Source organism: Corvus brachyrhynchos, unplaced genomic scaffold, assembly GCF_000691975.1.
Source record: "Corvus brachyrhynchos isolate BGI_N302 unplaced genomic scaffold, ASM69197v1 scaffold331, whole genome shotgun sequence".
Taxonomy (NCBI): Eukaryota; Metazoa; Chordata; class Aves; order Passeriformes; family Corvidae; genus Corvus; species Corvus brachyrhynchos.
Genome location: NW_008237229.1, coordinates 1,894,888 through 1,911,427, shown reverse-complemented (window position 1 = coordinate 1,911,427; position 16,540 = coordinate 1,894,888). Strand labels below are relative to the sequence as shown.

The 16,540-nt window shown below is 40.3% G+C and overlaps 1 protein-coding gene across 3 annotated transcripts; it reads left to right on the top strand.

Annotated features, from left to right (window-relative positions):
- Positions 1–146: 146 nt before the first annotated feature.
- Positions 147–14,371, top strand: CEP76 (centrosomal protein 76). Of its 3 annotated transcripts, none has more exons than XM_017729469.1 (13): positions 227–315; positions 474–546; positions 1,650–1,805; positions 2,131–2,212; positions 2,583–2,807; positions 3,322–3,507; positions 5,256–5,353; positions 6,026–6,154; positions 8,586–8,777; positions 10,733–10,899; positions 11,767–12,100; positions 13,338–13,555; positions 14,020–14,371. In XM_017729469.1, the coding sequence occupies exons 3-13, from the start codon at positions 1,650–1,652 to the stop codon at positions 14,156–14,158; spliced, it is 1,926 nt and encodes a 641-aa protein (XP_017584958.1). In that variant the 5' UTR covers positions 227–315; positions 474–546; the 3' UTR covers positions 14,159–14,371. The 3 variants fall into 3 exon arrangements, with proteins under 3 accessions (XP_008628295.1, XP_017584958.1, XP_017584957.1); XM_017729468.1 differs by having other exon boundaries at positions 474–587; XM_008630073.2 differs by lacking the exon at positions 474–546 and having other exon boundaries at positions 147–315.
- Positions 14,372–16,540: the final 2,169 nt, after the last annotated feature.

The window sequence follows — 16,540 nt, the reverse complement described above, 5'->3', positions numbered from 1 at the left end:
CTTAGAACGGGGGCGGCGGCGCACCCCCCGCCGCGGTCGCACGGAATGAACATGCCGCCGGGAAGGGAGGAGGGAAGGAGGCAGTGAAGAAAGGAAGGAAGGAAGGAAATAAGGAGGGAGGGAAGGAGGGAGGGAAGGAAGGAAGGAAGCAGGGCGGGGACGCCGTGCCCACGTGCTGCCGCCAGGGGGCGGTGGCGGCGCTGCCCGCGCTCGCTGGGCGGCAGTTGGGGCTTGTTCCCTGCCGGCTCCGCCATGTCGCTGCCGCCGGAGAAAGCCTCGGAGCTGAAGCAGATCATCCACCAGCAGCTGCTCAAGGTGGGACTGGCGCTGCGGCCCGGCGCCGGAGAGACTCCCCCTGGCCCTCGGAGGGCTGTGCCGGCTCCCGTGCCGGTGCCACCCCGCCGCGGGTGGCGGTGGCGGCAGCGCCCGCTGAGGCGCGCCCCGTTTTGTTTTCCCAACTTGGGTCGCTGCAGGTGGTTCCCAGGCGCCGTTCTGTCGTGTCCTTGTCGCTTTTTGAGCGAGGGTCTTGAACTGACGGGGAAATAGGTACGGAGGCTGTAACTCCGGTATCTCTTGTTAGTGCAGTGGTGAGTATTCCCACCTGTCACACAGGAGAACGGGGTTCTTGGAGCGAGTCCAGAGGAGGCCACCAAGATGATTAGAGGAAGGGAGCACCTCTGCTACGAGGAAAGGCTGTCAGAACTGGGATTGTGCAGCCCATTGTTCACTGGAAAAGTGAAGGCTCAGTGGAGACTTCACAGCAGCCTTCCAGTACCTGAAGGGAGCCTGTAAGAAAGATGGAGAGAGACTTTTTACCAGAGCGTGTAGTGACAGAACAAGGGGGGATGGATCAAAACTGAAAGAAAGCAGGTTTAGATTAGATATTAGGAAGAATTTTTCACTGTGATGGGTGCTGAGGCACTGGAACAGGTTGCCCAGAGAAGTTGTGGATGCCCCATCCCTGGAATTGTTCAAGACCAGGCTGGGTGGGGCTCTGAGTAACCGTGTCTGGTGGAAGGTGTCCCTGCCCGTGGCCGGGGGCTTGGAATGAGATGATATTTAAGGTATTTTCCAACCCAGGCCATTCTGTGATTCTATTTCAGGTCCCGGTGGCTGTGTCCTTAACATCCTTCCAGTGTGAGAGTCAGCTCTATAAATCCATTTGCTTTTACAGCTCAGATGATGGGCAGACATTCTCAGACTTCCCTTTGAACTTAAGAAAAGCTTGCAAGGAAGATCTGCTACTTTTATACCTTACCTACAAGTATATAAAAGTGTATTTTTTCCCTTAAAAGATAAGAAACTATGTATTAAGGTTGAATTTTGAGGGAGACAAGAAATTGGAAGAGTAAGCATTTTGTAACTGATGGATTTGCAAACCTTTTTGTAAGGAGGGAAGTTCAAGATGGGTTGCTGTTGAAGAGCAGTGAAAATGCTCAAGTTTAATGGGCTTGCAATTTTTTTTACTGGGAGAGCTGCTTTTGTAAGATAGTGGCTCATTAGATTAGTTCTGAAAGGATCCATATTTTGGTGTAGTTATTTCTGTGTTCCTTGGAAAACACCCTTAACCTTACAGACTTACCTGTCAAGTCATACCTGCTGCCACACAGAGAGCTGGTGTTTGTAACATATAATGAATTTTCTTTCAGATGGATGTCCATGGGAGGATACGAGAAGTTCTTGCTGAGACTATACGAGAAGAGCTGGCACCTGAGCATCAGCAGTTGTCCACGGAAGATCTGATAAAAGCCCTAAGACAGCGAGGAATCATTGATGAGGTTATGAAAGAACTTAAATTTGTAACTGTAAGTAGCTTTTGAAGAGGGAAAGTGTTTTTGCTTATTCCTCAAAACAGCATGTGATGTTTTGACAAAGTGAAAATATGCTGCTTCTGGAGGTTTGTAAGGACGTTACTGATCTGTGACATTAAAGGAGCAGAGAAGATTAATGCATGTGCTGAAATTGGTTTGGTGATAATACCACACTGAAAATATTTGTTCAGTTTTAGAAGGGAGCATGCCTAAGGAATGGGATTCATATGAAATGGAGGATTCTTTTATTTTTGGAAGACTATGGTAAGAGCACTGTTGCATCCCTTGACTCCTTAAAAAGTCTTAATTGTAATTCCAGGATGTGAATGAAAAGGAGAGGACTTCGGCTCCAAAACCATCAACACATTTTGTTGACAGAGAACCACCAGTTTTGAAAAAAAGTATGTTTCTTTTTATTTAAATGTTTGAATCAGAGTTTTGAAACAAATTTGAAGTCTATGATTTTTGCATTCTGAATTAGTAATCCAGTATGAACTGGCATAAAGGTGGATGTTTCCTCTGCTTATCCACAGGGAGTAAACTCATGTAAGCAGCAGCAATCAGTGTTGCATTAAACATGATTTATTATTATTATTTCATTTATTCTACGCTAAGATACCTTCCATATATTTAAAAATCACTTTCTCCTAAGCACTTGTTTCAGAGAAGTTTCTTTTTTTGCTAGTCTCCTGATAGTTAGCTGATATATAACAAATTAAGTTTTCTAAGATCTGTTTGTAGTCTCTTCATTTTTATTGCTACGCTTTGCAGCTAACATTGACCCAACACGGAGGTATCTTTACCTTCAGGTTTTGGGTGGAAAAGCTTTTCTGGAACATCTTCAGGAACCAGAGCCTCTGCCTGGGCAAATCTGTTCTACCTTCACTCTGTGTTTACATTTTCGAAACCAGCGTTTCCGTTCCAAACCTGTACCCTGTGCCTGTGAGCCAGATTTTCAGGATGGTTTTCTACTTGAAATACACAAGGACAGCCTAGGTAAGGAGTATTGTGGTTTTAAAGCTGATGCTCTTGGGATTTTTTCTGACCTAAGAATTATTGTGAAATATGTGTGATATTATTTAGTGGATTTCTTTCCTGTTTCTTGTGATGTTTTCCTAAGGAAACTGATTACTGTGTTGGATTATGCCACTTGTAGATCTTTCTCTGCTCTTGTTTCTTTTCCTTCTTTTTCCCTCTAAAATAACTTGAAATTGACCAACTTTATCCATTCTTAAATGTTAATTCCATTTTAATTTTTTTGTGTATCTGAACTGGTTGCATTGCAGTACTCAACTACAAAAATCTTTTTATCTTCTCTGTAAATTAACTGTAATCTTTCTGTAGCTCTGTCCTAAACTGAGTTTAGGGACCATTACTTACGCTTCTACACTCAAGATTTTTCTTTATACACATTGCATACATTGCATTTTGTTGCATACTTTCTTTCAATTCTGAGGAGAACTTGGGATGATAATATTCTTGCTGTCTTATTTTGGTTTAATAATGGCAGGTGACGGAAGTAAGATGGTGGATGCAACCACTATGTTATCTATATGTGACCCAGTGCATATAGTTCTGATCAAAACAGACACATTTGGTGAGACCACACTGGTAGCATCCTATTTCTTGGAGTGGAGGTCTGTCTTGGCTGCAGAGAACGGCATAACAAACGTTGCTGTGGAACTCCTGGGTGTAGGTAAGGATAAACAATAAGTATGTGATAATGACTTAAAATATTTGGTACTGTGCTTTCTTACAAGCTTAAAGCAGTATTTTAGATCTAGTTCACTTTTTATTCAATTCAGAAGTAACTGTAAAGTGTCCTTAGAAAATGCCTTGAAAACCTAATGGTCAGATTTTTCTGTTACCAAGCTGCTAAAAATCAGTATTCCAGATCCCATGTAATAATGGTCCTCATGTCTGGGAATTCCCACTATTGATTATCTGCAAAATCTGGATAAGTTTTTAGAAACAAACCAACCAAACAAAAATCCAGTAGTTCGTCTCCAGGAGTATATCTGATCAGTGCACTGAGGAGTAAAATTCAGCTTGTGTGTCTTTCATAGCAAACTAACAACTGCTGGAGAAAGGGATCTCTGTTCTGCTCCCATTTATCCCAGTAGCTGGAAGCATGTTTTCTGAATTGCTTGGTTTAGGTGCTTAGCAGTTAGTACACATGTGTATTTTTGTATATCACTTGTCCCCAGTCCTCTTCTCAGGAGTTCCAACCTAAGTTTTTAGGATATTATGATTTAATGAGTAAAGACTAGATCTCTCATGACTTCCTACAAGACTTTTTACAAGACCATGTAATGACAGGACAAGAGGGGATGGATTCAAACTGAATGAGAGTAGATTTAGATTAGATATTAGGATGAAATTCTTTCCTGTGAGGGTGGTGAGGCACTGGAACAGGTTGCCCAAAGGAGCTGTGGATGCCACATCCCAAGAAGCGTTCAAAGCCAGGTTGGATGGAACTCTGAGCAACGCGATTTAGTGGAAGGTGTCCCTGCTCGTGGCAGGGGGATTGGAACTAGGCAATCTCTAAGATCCCATCCAACCCAGGCATTCTGATTTTAATTTTCTATAACGACTTGGAAATGCATAGCAAATGAGTTTAGTTCTTGGATGGGTGATGGAACAAGTTAAATTTAAGTCTCATTAGCTATTTTCCAAGTAATAAAGTATCAATCCAATGAATCCAGTGCTTTTTCTCCTCTTAAAAATCTTGTCATTGTACAAAATGCATCAAGAACATCAAAGGATGCTGCCATCTCAGATAAATAGATAAACTATTATGCACGGCTCCCATTGCTTGTATTACTTATGGTCCCATCTGTGATCTGTTTTGTAATTCTTATTGTTGTTGCCTAATGCTTAAAATTAGGCATTTTTAAGCATTAGGCAACAACATTAAGTTGGGAGGGGGTTGTTGTTTGTTTGGTTGTTGTTTTGGGGAGTTTTTTAAAGTTGATTAATGTCTGTATGACAGCCAGGGTCCTTCATAATAAACTCTGTCTTGGGGAAGATGAACTTCACTTACTTCCAACTATTTAAATTTGAGTTACTTGTGTAATCAGTAGGAGTAGGCACATTTACAGTGTGTGATTCTCTGACTTGATTTTACATTTCTATTCTAGACATTTCTAGAATACCATTCATCTCACATGTCCCAGTACTGGCTACAAATAGGGCCTTGGATAATTGTCTTGGATCTAGACACCTGTGCTCTTTTTTTGTCATATTATGCTTTCTTACAGCCTCATTTGAGTTTGAAATTTAAATAAAGATTCTTACTTTGCTGATGTTTAAAGAAGTTTTGTTACTTTTTGTGATTATATATAAGGCTAACATACATATTTTAATAATTTGCCCCTGCCTGGCTAAAATAATCCAAGCCAACTGAATATGAGAGAACTGATGAAAATTTATTTTGTTTCAAAGGTACCGAGTCTAAGGTTTCTGTTGGTGTTTTAAACATCAGACTGGAAATGTATCCACAGCTTAATAAGACACTTTCTTCAGAAATAACTAGTACTCAAGTAAGTAATTTCTGGGAGGGCTAACTTATTCTTTTGTTGGCGGGGGAGGAAGCTTAGTATAGAATTGTACATGTAGAAGTCTGTGGGGTTTTTGAATGTTTGATACTTCTTTTTTTTTTATTATTATTAAATTTAAATGTAATTACCTTTTTAAAATGACTTTGTCTATACTGAACATTACTCAAAATACTGCTTTCTTAGTTTTTTCTAATTACTTGTATCAGAACCCCTGAAGAAAAAAGAAAGATGCAATACACCTAATTTTCTTCAGGTAGTATATATGTTTCCTTGCTCTTTCCCATGAGAAACAGTAATTTCAAGTCAGCTATTCTGCTTGGAAAGTCAGTAAATGTTGGCCTGAAGGTACATGCAGATTAAAATCTTCTGCACATTAAAATCTGAGCAATCCTTCTATGTAGAAATGCATTACTTAAAATAACAGTTCTTCGGTCAAGCCTAATATATGAACCTACAAACAAGAAATACAACTTGAGGTTTTTCTTAATTGGATTTCCATTTAAAAATATTAAGGATTTGCATGACACACTTAAAATATTAAGCTTTATTTTACATATGCCAGGATGTGGTGTTAATGTACTTACTGATTATGGGGTTTTTCCTCCTGTTTGGAATTAGTATGTGTAGAATTGGTTTTGTTTTTCTTACCTACAGTTCACTTTGGAACGTCAGAAAACAGCAGAAAAAGAACGTTTATTTCTTGTGTATGCCAAACAGTGGTGGAGAGAATATCTGCAGATCAGGCCTACCCACAACACAAGGCTGGTAAAGATCTTTGCACAGGTTTGTAAATTTTACAAATAGATCAATCCTTTCTTTATGTTATCTTTTTATTTTATTTTGAACTTCATGTTTATGCAGAGTCTGTACAGAGTTATGATGTGGTTATGTTCAGGTCAGGGATAAATGTGGTGTATCATGCAAAAGAATTAAATTTGTAAAGATTGAATTTCTGTTTGTCTATTGAAGCTTAATAGCATGATGCAGACAGGAGGGTTGCTCCAACTGCCTCTAGTGTATGAACTGAAAAAGTCTGTTTGGTCTTTTCCTTGAATACTCACAAGTGGCAGACTTAGGTGATCTGTACCAACTATTGCTAATAATTTTGTACCAGATAAAACAGTTAAAAGAAATGGACTTCCTAGATCTGTTAGAACAGATCCACACAGTATTTAAACTCCGTGTGGTCTGCAATGCAATCTGGTTAATGTCACACAACAGCTACAGTCATAATTTCAGGAGTCTGATAAATTACTGTGTCAGTTGCTCCTCAGTAACTGTTCCTCAGTAAAAGGAATGGTATGATCCTTGCATTTTTCATGCTATGAATTTACCCTGCATAGTAGCAATTTTCCTACCACAGTCACTTCTTATCTCAAAGTAGTGTCCTGAAGCAATCTGTGCCTCCTCTTCAGTGAGGCAACAACTTCCCTTCTGGCTGTGCCCTGAGTGTGCAGGAGTGATGTGAACTTCCAAATCCCAACCAACAGCTGAGTCCCCACCCAGTCACTCTCCCACTCCACCCCAGTGGGATGGGGGCAAGACTAAAAAGGGCAAAAGCAAGGAAAAGTTCATGGGTTGAGATAAAGATGGTTTAATAAATGGAGGAAAGAAAGAAAGGAAGAATGGGAAAACAGAGATGCAAAGACAGTCATGCACCACCTTCCAGAGCAGACAGATGCCCAGTTAGTCTCCAAGCAGGGGCAAGTTTAGAAAAACTCTGTTCCCCACTGGTTTTATTGCTGAGCATGACACTATATGGCGAGGAATATCCCTTTGGTCAAAGCAGGTCAGCTGTCCTGGCTGCGTCCCCTTCCAGCTTTTTGTCCATGCTGAACCTACAGTTGTGCGGTGGCAGAATGAGAAGCAGAGAAGGCCTTGATACTGTACATGCCCTGCTCAGCAGCAGCTAAAACACTGGTGTGTTCCCAGCACTGTTTTGGTCACAAATCTAAAACACAGCACCACGAGGGCTGCTGTGAACAAAACAAACTCCCTTCCAAACAGACCCAGTACAAAGGCTTAAGGGTTTCAGGGCAGGGTATAAAGAGAAACAAGTCTATAATTAAATAGAATAGGAACTAGGCTCCTGCTACCTCAGTACCTATAGAGAGCTTTTTATGAGTCTCCCATGGGCCATAGCAAATCTTAGTAAAACTTTCTGGGAACAGAAATGAGTTTATTCGATTAGTTTGATAATTTAGTTACCATCCGGTTTCCGGTGAGTAATGCAGAAACAGGCATTATATATATGAGCCTATATTAAAAAATAAGTCCTGCCTGTAGGGTTTTTTTTATTGCTTTCGAGCTGTGAAATAGTTTTCAACAGGATTCCAGTCAGCTTCAAATAAATGCTGCTTTTTTTCCACCAGCTTGCTGGAAAAGCATGACAAGACCATAACAGGGACAATATGTAACTACAGTAAAAATAAGAGACCATAATTTCCTGAAGCTGCAGAGATTTAAAAGGCTTTGATCCCTTTTTAAAATATATGAACGCAAAAGTACCAATTTAGCCCGGTGAGGAACAGAAGAGCTCTGTGCTTCTTGAAATAGTTTTAATAGGTGATAATCATAGCATTTGCCTGCAGCATGTAATAAAACAGACCTTTTTTTTAGGTCATCTTATTTTTTCTTTTTTCCAAGAACTTGGAAATTCTTAGTATTATTGCTTAAATTTAGATAGATCTGGTTACTTCATTTTGAGTAATTTTTGTTGCTTGCTGTTATGAAAAGAGGTAGAGTATTCAAATTCAGAAACAAATAGACGCCTTTTAAAACTCTAGAATCAGTCGCTATGTGTTTAATAGTTTGGGGGGGAGATTTTTTGGGTTTGTTGTGGAATTTGGTGTAAGATTTGTTCTGGCTTGTTTTTATGCTTGATGACAATGTGGAAATTGATAGTGGGTAGAACATGAACAGTTCCTCACCCATTTAAGAAAATTAATTTCAGCCTGTGCTGTTCCTGGTGTTCAAACATTTAGTCCAGAATGCCCTGTAAGTGACAGAGCCAGAATAAAATCTAACTGTGATGTCTCTAAATGAGTTGTCTTAATGGTCTTGTGTCCTAATTCTGGGGGTATTTTTATGTCTTACTGTTTTTGAGTGATACTTATTCCAGGGAGGATACATCCCATAGGAAAAAAGTCTAAGTTAATCTTAACATTTTGCGACGCTTGTGTGGCTGGCAAATAACCACATTTGACGTGTCCAGGATGAAAACGGCGTGAACCGCCCGGTGTGTTCCTACGTGAGACCTCTGCGGGCGGGGCGGCTGCTGGACACGCCGCGGCAGGCAGCGCGCTTCGTCAGCGTCCTGGGCCACGAGAGAGCCCCGGTCATCGGCGGGGGCAGCGGCAAACAGGAGCAGTGGTGCACCCTCCTCGCCTTCTTGTGCAGGAACAAGGTGCGTGACAGTGCCCCTTGTGTGGCACTGCTGAACAGGTGCCCTGTTCTAACCGAAATCAGGAATTTAAAGCAGGATGCGAATACATGGATTAAAGTCAGCTTTGGAAGATTCTGTTACAGTCATGTGTTTGAGGTGTTTTTAAAGAGAAACAGATGCTAAATAGTAGACAAGAAGGCTATAGAGCAAACTTCCTTTACTGCTGTAGTTGGGGTCCATTCCTCAATGTATCTCTTTGACACTGAATTTGCTTTTCTTCCGTTGCATTTCTACGAACACATTATCATCCAATGAATCCCTGCTGCTGTGCAGGACACTAATTTGGACTAATCCAGGAATAGTAGGAAAAGTCTCTTTTGTCTCTTGTCTCTTTTGTTGTTTTGGTGTTTTAGTTTGTTTGGGTTTTTTTAGTTTCTTTTTTTTTTTTTAATAGATGGCCTAAAATATACTGACAATCTTTATGTTTCATTTTTGCAAGATAGGGATTTTCTTTTAAAGTTTCAGCCTAGATCTTGGTGGTCTGACATTTGTATCATATGACTATAATAAGGGAAATAAATTGTAACTCTTCTGGGTTATAGGTCTTCTGTTGTATGAGTAAAAGTAACAGTGATCACTTCTGATACCTCTTTGGAGTGGTCAATGCTTTTCATTGCCACGGAGATACTTCTGCCTTCAAAAATAATGTCACTGTTACGTTTGCATTTAAAAGATGTGTTCATGGCAGCAGGAGCTGTATTCCATATTTTAGACCTGCCTTCAAGACCACACAGAACAGGCATTGGCTGTTGTCTCTGAATAATCTTATAATGCATAGGTGCCGTGTAAAGGCAGCTCTGGCTACCCACTGGCTTTCAGATGGACATGGCATAGGGACTTTGAGGACCACTGTGTTTGGAGGCACAGAGAAAGGTGTTCCTTCAAGGCAGAAGTGGGAAGCTGTATGGAAAAGAACTGAATTTAGTCCCTGAGACACCAGCTGGATCGTTATTACTTTTCTTGTGGAAAGTGGTATGGCATTATTAAAATAACACACGTTCACTGCAGATCTGTTTGAACCTACTTTTCTGCGTGTTTCCCTTTGATGCTATGGTAGGGGAAGCTTGTGTTGTCTTGATACATCCAAGAACTCTGAATTTTACATTTTCAACATTCTGAATAGTTATTTGACTAAAGAGCCTTACTATTCTGCTTCTGAATGCTGTACTTTGTGTTATGAAGCCTTCATTGTGTGAGCGATTTTTGTTCTTACTTTACAGCTAACATTTGCAAAGAGCTCAAGAGACAAAGGATATTATACTTTGTGTTAGGAAATTGTTTTCTGTGAATTATCAGTGGTAATAATATGTTTATGAGATAAATGTTTTTCTGACTGAAGAAGAAAGCAGCTGCGCATGGTTCCCAGCTGGTCTACAGTTAGGTCTGTGGGGGACCTGGTTTTATCTTTGTCTAACTGTCTGAACTGAGACAGCACATTCGAGGAAGTGAAATACCAGTAGAATTAGATTTTATTAAATGATAAAATTTTCCTAACTGTGTGAAAATACTGTGTAATTTCTAGTCTTGCCTCAGGTATTCACCTTATATATATTTTTACATTTAGTTGGAACATTGTTTTTGTTGTCACAGGTCAATAGATTCTGGTTTTGGGTTACTTGAAGGTATCTTTATAACCGTAAGAAATGTTTCCTGATATTAATTGTACATTATACTTGAACAAACAATATCAACAATCTGTCATTAAAACATGCATTTTTAACTGATTTATTCTATTACAGAAAACTAAAACTTGTCTAGTTTAAATGGTAAAATCCTGGCTTTTGGTACATGCTTTAGATAAATAGGAGAGTAACATGACTTGTTAAATGGTGATTTGAGAAATAACACTATTTTCTTTCTTTAAGGTTTTTTCCATGCCTAATACTCATAACAGCTTATTAATATTTGCTGTCTAGGGTGACTGTGAAGACCATGCTAACCTTCTGTGCAGCCTTCTTCTTGGGTTTGGATTGGAAGCTTTTGTGTGTGTTGGAACAAAAGCAAAAGGAGTCCCCCACACTTGGGTAATGACTTGTGGATCTGATGGAACAATTACTTTTTGGGAGAGCTTGACAGGACATAGGTGAGTAAAAAGAATATAAGAAAACAACAATGTATATTGAGGTTTGTGTAGGATATTTTTGCTGTTGTGGTTTTTTTTTAATCTTTACACCCTGTCGTGTAATCCAGGTGATGTTTGTCTTTGAATCTTTTTTCTGTCTACTGCTTTTGCTTGGAAAATAACTGCTTCAGCGTGAGGGGAAGTGTCTCATCAGTTTGTAATATATCAGTGTCTTTAATACTGTATAGTGACTGTTTTGTGTCTTATGGCAGCTGATTGCCATCAATGCTATCATTGCCATCACTTGTAAAGGAGATGAAATCTGACACGATTATTTAGGAACTCATATTTTTTTCTTGGTTTCATCAGTGGAATCAGTGTTGCATTACTTTTTTCTCCCCTGCAGAAATCTCTTTAAGTTCTCCGAGATTTTCTCTTGCTTGAGTCATTTAAGAAGGGCACATGTAATTGTTTGGTGTACTAAAGCTTCTGGAACATGTTCTTTCCAGTGTTCAAAACAAGCAATTCTGTTTTGCCACTATTTGTGTATCCTGTGATTAGCATTTGCAGGTGTATTTCTCCAAATGTGATGAATAACAGGGAAACTGTATGAGCATGTTCTTATAGTTGCAAAATTTAAGTGCTTGAATAATCAGCTAATTTTTCTAGATCTAAAGACTAAAAATTATGTTTTACTTGGTTGTATATTATGCCTCCAAAGCATGTACAGTTATGTTTCTGTAAACGAATGCCATTTTGGGGGGAAAAATTGATGACAAACTTGGCTTGTATTTTTAAAGGTAAAATGGCTAAATCTGTCCCATCTAAATATTTTTACCTTGCCTTGAAATAAGCTGTATTAGTAAGAAATTGAATCTTTTTGACTAGGTACATCCACAGACCTATCAACCCTGATGACCCTCCCCTAGTTGAACAACCCAAGCCACTGTATCCATATCGCACGATAGGTTGTATCTTCAACCATCAAAAGTTTTTTGGAAATTGTCAGCCCTCTGATGCTGTGGAGGTGTGTGTGTTTGACCTGCATAATGAATCTAAATGGAAACCCATGAGTGGAGAAGCAATAAAATCTGTATGTCCTCCGGGAGCAACGTCTTCAGTTCCCCCTTTTCCTCCTCTGTGTGCTTCTACAATAGATGCTGCTGTAACAAGCAATGAGATAGAAGTGCAGCTGAGGGTACTGGTCTCTGAACACAGAAAGGTGAGAAAGATTGGCAGTGATCTGTCTTAGTAATAGAGGTTCATATGTTAATTCTATGCTTGTTTTGGATAGCCATCTGTTAGTTCACACATTTGTATCTTCGCACTGTGTTTTCCATCAGCTTTTGCAGAAATGTGGTATGTGAAAAGTGAAATAACTGAAAGAAATGTTTGAGAAGACTGTAAGGAGCTGGTTTAGACATCATACTTATTATTTGCAGTGGTGATCTGCAGCCTCACGTGTGGGCTCTTCCCCCCACCCTGCCTTTGCCCCTTGTTCTAGGTCTGTGATCTTCAGCTTACTGGCATCTGCAGACCACCCATGAGTGGTCTGTTAAAGCGCCAGGAACATCAAATCTGGCTATTAGTGGGCTTTGCCAATCCAGCACAAATGTTCCTGGTCCCTAGATAAAAGCAGGCTTTCAGCTTTCGTGATCTGACTCCGACTGCTTTACAAAATCAGAGATACTTTCAGAAGTTAGTTTTGTTCTTTACCAGGATTTTTACAAGGCATAATGTGCCAGAAATTATACTTCCTGTGCTGGATATGAAAGCAATGATATTTTAAGACCCTCTTAGCTTATGTCTGTTTTTAATGAGATTTTTTGATTGTTTCTGTTTTTATCTCTCCACACGATGCTCAACCTGTAGAGTGGCAAAGTAATTCTCGGAGTATGAGTCTCATGCAGTGTTGAATGCATACATGGTAGATTTTTCTACTTCTTTGTGTTTGGGATGGTAGCAGGAAAGCATATGTACGTGGTGGGAAGATGGACGATAGAAAGAAGGTGCCTTTGTGTTTTGGGGAGCTGTTGTGCATCATTTTTTCAGAAAGGGTTTTCCATGAGACATTTGAAAAAATGTCAGGTGAATCTTAGTTGATCCTTTCCATATTTTTGCTGTGTATTTGTGCATATCTTCTTATAGTTCATGCAGAGGTACTGTAGCTCAAACATCTGGTTTCAACACTGCTGGTCTTACGTCTAAGTCTAATAGTTTAACTTCATTCCTTGATAAACGTTTGATGCTTGTGGTGTTGCTTGCCTCTGGTGGTGGTGTTTGCTTCTCCCAGTTGGCGTGAGTCAATATACAAATCTCACTCTTCTTCATGGGTTCGCTGCCATTAACTATCAATATAAAGATTCTTGGATTTATTTGGATCTATGCAGTAGGCAAGTTTAGGCATATCCTGATGTACCTTCTGCACAGTTGTCATTGTTCTGTGGCTTGCCTCCCAGGATCTTGGCCTTTCTACTGTTTGGGATGATCAGCTCTCCTACCTGTTGTCACCAGCATTAGCAGCTTATGAGCTTGAACGTACAACAGGTGTCTCTGCAGGAAATGAAGAGTTTCAGGATGCCGTAAGGAGAGCGGTACCTGATGGTCACACCTTCAAAGGCTTTCCCATCCATTTTGTGCACAGAAATGCCAGGAGAGCATTTGCCACATGTCTTCGGTAAGTCTAATTGTAAAGATACAGGTATACGTTAAAAGTAAATGGTAATCCTTAACTACTAATTGCAACTCATCTTTTTAATAGTGAATTTTAAAGAAAATTAATTTCCTTAGGCTAGAACTGGAGGAAGAGTTGTGTGGTATATGTAATGGGTCATGGGGTACAGAGCTTTTAGGTTACATTGGTGATTCAGTGGTGATAGACTTATTGTGGATTAAATTGAAGAACGAAGAGTTAATTTAATTTCTCTGCACTTGTTAAAAGTGATCAGCGGTTGTGTCATTTTCCTCCAAGGCAACAGCCCTTGCACTATAGAAAAATATTATTATTTGTAATGACAGACACATGATATTCATTGTTACTTAAATGCTAGTCACATGTGAAAAGAATTGCACTATGTACTTAAAAGTTTTAACAATATTTTAGGATTGTCTGTTACTCCTCTGTTTCTTTTTGTTGTATAGGTCTCCTTTTTGTGAAGAAATAATCTGTTGTAGGGGGGACCAAGTGCGACTTGCAGTTCGTGTACGAGTGTTTACATATCCTGAATCTGCATGTGCTGTTTGGATCATGTTTGCTTGTAAATACCGCTCTGTCCTTTGAAAAAAAACCCCAAATTATTCATACTTTTTTAGAGCTGCAAAGTAATGTATGTGGGTATAAAATGATTCAATTAAAAACTAATATAGTATTTGATATAAATGCCACTGGTTTTGAACACCACAGTGTGTGTATTGAAGGGGATTGTGTACACAGTAATGATTGTATTTATAAAGAGAATCTATTCTTTGTAATAAAATGTACTTTTAATATTTATAGGAATGTGGGTCAAGTTACTAAAATGTGTGCAAAAAATACTGGCTTGATTTTTGCAGTTCTGAATTGGTGTAAGAGTTTGTTTGGAAGTAGGTCTGCTTTGCCTCTGCAGGGTAAGAGACTCTGTTCTACCTCTCCTTTCCCTATAGTGTGTACAGGGTGTACTTTGTGAGTGACTGAGATCCAGAAATGCTGATGTTTAAGCATGTGTCCTTTGCACAACAAAATTTATTTCTGCCTCTCATGGATCTAGCAGTAGCTTCTACATTCAGCTTCTGAGAACAGTTCAGTCAGATAAAGGTAATCTGGTTAATCTCTGAATTTAATAATATATGGATTTATTTTTTAAATATATATTAAGCCTTGGGTACCTGAAGATCTATGAATGTAATCATTTATGGATTTATTTTTTAACATATATATTAAGACTTGGATACCTGAAGATTTGAATAGCTATGATGCGTTAGATAAAGTAGTTTAACCTGATGCCTTTTTCCTCATGTTAGCTTAAGAAGGTTCTGAGGTAGAAGTTGTAGCCAGGCCATTTTGCTTGACAACCATTCATGATTTTGTCTAATTCTGACGATCAGATCTGTTCTTAATTACCTGGCTCTGGTTTTGTCTGTCTTAAATCTGTAGGTGGTGATTTTGCTGAGTATCTTTAAGTCTTCATGCTTTGCAAAAGGCAAACAGTTGGGCTTACTGAACTTCTCCATACCAAACCTCTCAGGTTTTTCCCCATGTGGACTCCAGGCATCTCTTCTTGAGGTTGGAAAATCTGAAACTATTTGGTTTCTTCTGTAGAAGCCATTCTGTGTCAGTGATAGCCCATGACCACCTCCTTTGGCTCTACTTTTAAGAAAGAGGCAACTCTTTCTGCTGGTGCTGGAGCAAAAAAATTACCTTATCCTAGAGAAGCTTGGAACACATTCAGCTGGAGTGAATGTTGGCATTTTGCATGTACATTTAATCAGCAGTGTGGCAGTGTGACACCATTTTTGTCCTTTTTTTTTTTTTTAGAAGTGTTAAATGCTTCCTACGGCAGCACTGAGGTTTTTTAAATTTAGGACTCTAATTAGTACATTATGTGCTTGCTGGCCCTGCTGCTAACTTTACAAGTCTGGTTTTGTGTTATCTTTCTTTTGATACCTGAAAGATCAAAATGTATTCATTTAGCTATTACACAGCATACAGGATGCTGATGAAAGCTTCACAAGTACACTTTCTCCCCCAATTTAATTGTATCTAAATGTAGCTTGAAAGGCTGGATCATATTGCATGGTGAATATCGCCAAATTTAACAGCGTTATTTAAGTACCAGTTGCGTCTTATATGCGCCGCTGTATGTTACACAAGAGGAAAGAGGAAAACAGCAGCGGCGTTCAGTACAGCTGGAAGTGAAAGGGGAGAGGGGAGCTGGAAGTGGAATGGGAGAGAGGAGCCGGCGGGTTGGGGCCGGCGCCGGGGGCAGTACCGCTCCTGTACGGCAGGGGGCACTCCCAGCGCTGTCCCTCACACCTTCCCGGGTCCCCGTGGAGCCGGTGCGAACCGGAGATTTTTCGTTTCCTTTAACATGTGAGGGGTAGAACACTAAAGAGAGAAACGCCGCGTGTTCGGTGTGAGCTCCAGGTTGTGTAGTCTGATGTTTTTCTGCGAGAAAGTGCTCGTTTGCCTGGGGCGAAGCTGGCATGCAGGGCCGTGCCCTTCTGGTGCCCAGGTGTGTTCAGGGGCAGGGATGTCAAGTTCCCAGCTGCTTGGAAGACGATTCCCCTGTTGTTCCCTTTCCAGTTTGGGCTGGTTCAACTCTGCTAGCCTCTCTGTGTACCCTGGACGCTTCCAGCTTGCTGCTGCTGAGGATGGAACTTTCCCGGAGGAAGCGTTTGCTTTGTGAGGGCAGAGCCTGGAATTCAAAGCCACTCGCCCTCCTGCCGTGAAAGCGGGGACCTGCTAATATATTTCACTATATCCGTGATGGTGCGGGTTGGTGTCAGTGTTTAACGCTTGGGGGTGCAGGGAATGTCATCCTGCGTCCCGCCGGGAGTTGTTTGTTTCTGGGGATGGTGGTTACCAACACCCGAGGGCTTTGGGATAAGTGCACCAAATCGCTGTCCGTGTCTCCGTCAGAGGTGGAAGCCGAGCGCCTCGGAAGGCGATCCAGGCGCAGGTTGC

Bases quoted from the DNA above. Each gene is read 5' to 3' on its own strand.
- CEP76 (XM_008630073.2), top strand. From the start codon at position 253: ATGTCGCTGCCGCCGGAGAAAGCCTCGGAGCTGAAGCAGATCATCCAC. The intron at 1,806-2,130 runs GTAAGTAGCTTT...TTGTAATTCCAG, and splicing joins AAGAACTTAAATTTGTAACT to GATGTGAATGAAAAGGAGAG. The intron at 10,900-11,766 runs GTGAGTAAAAAG...CTTTTTGACTAG, and splicing joins GAGAGCTTGACAGGACATAG to GTACATCCACAGACCTATCA.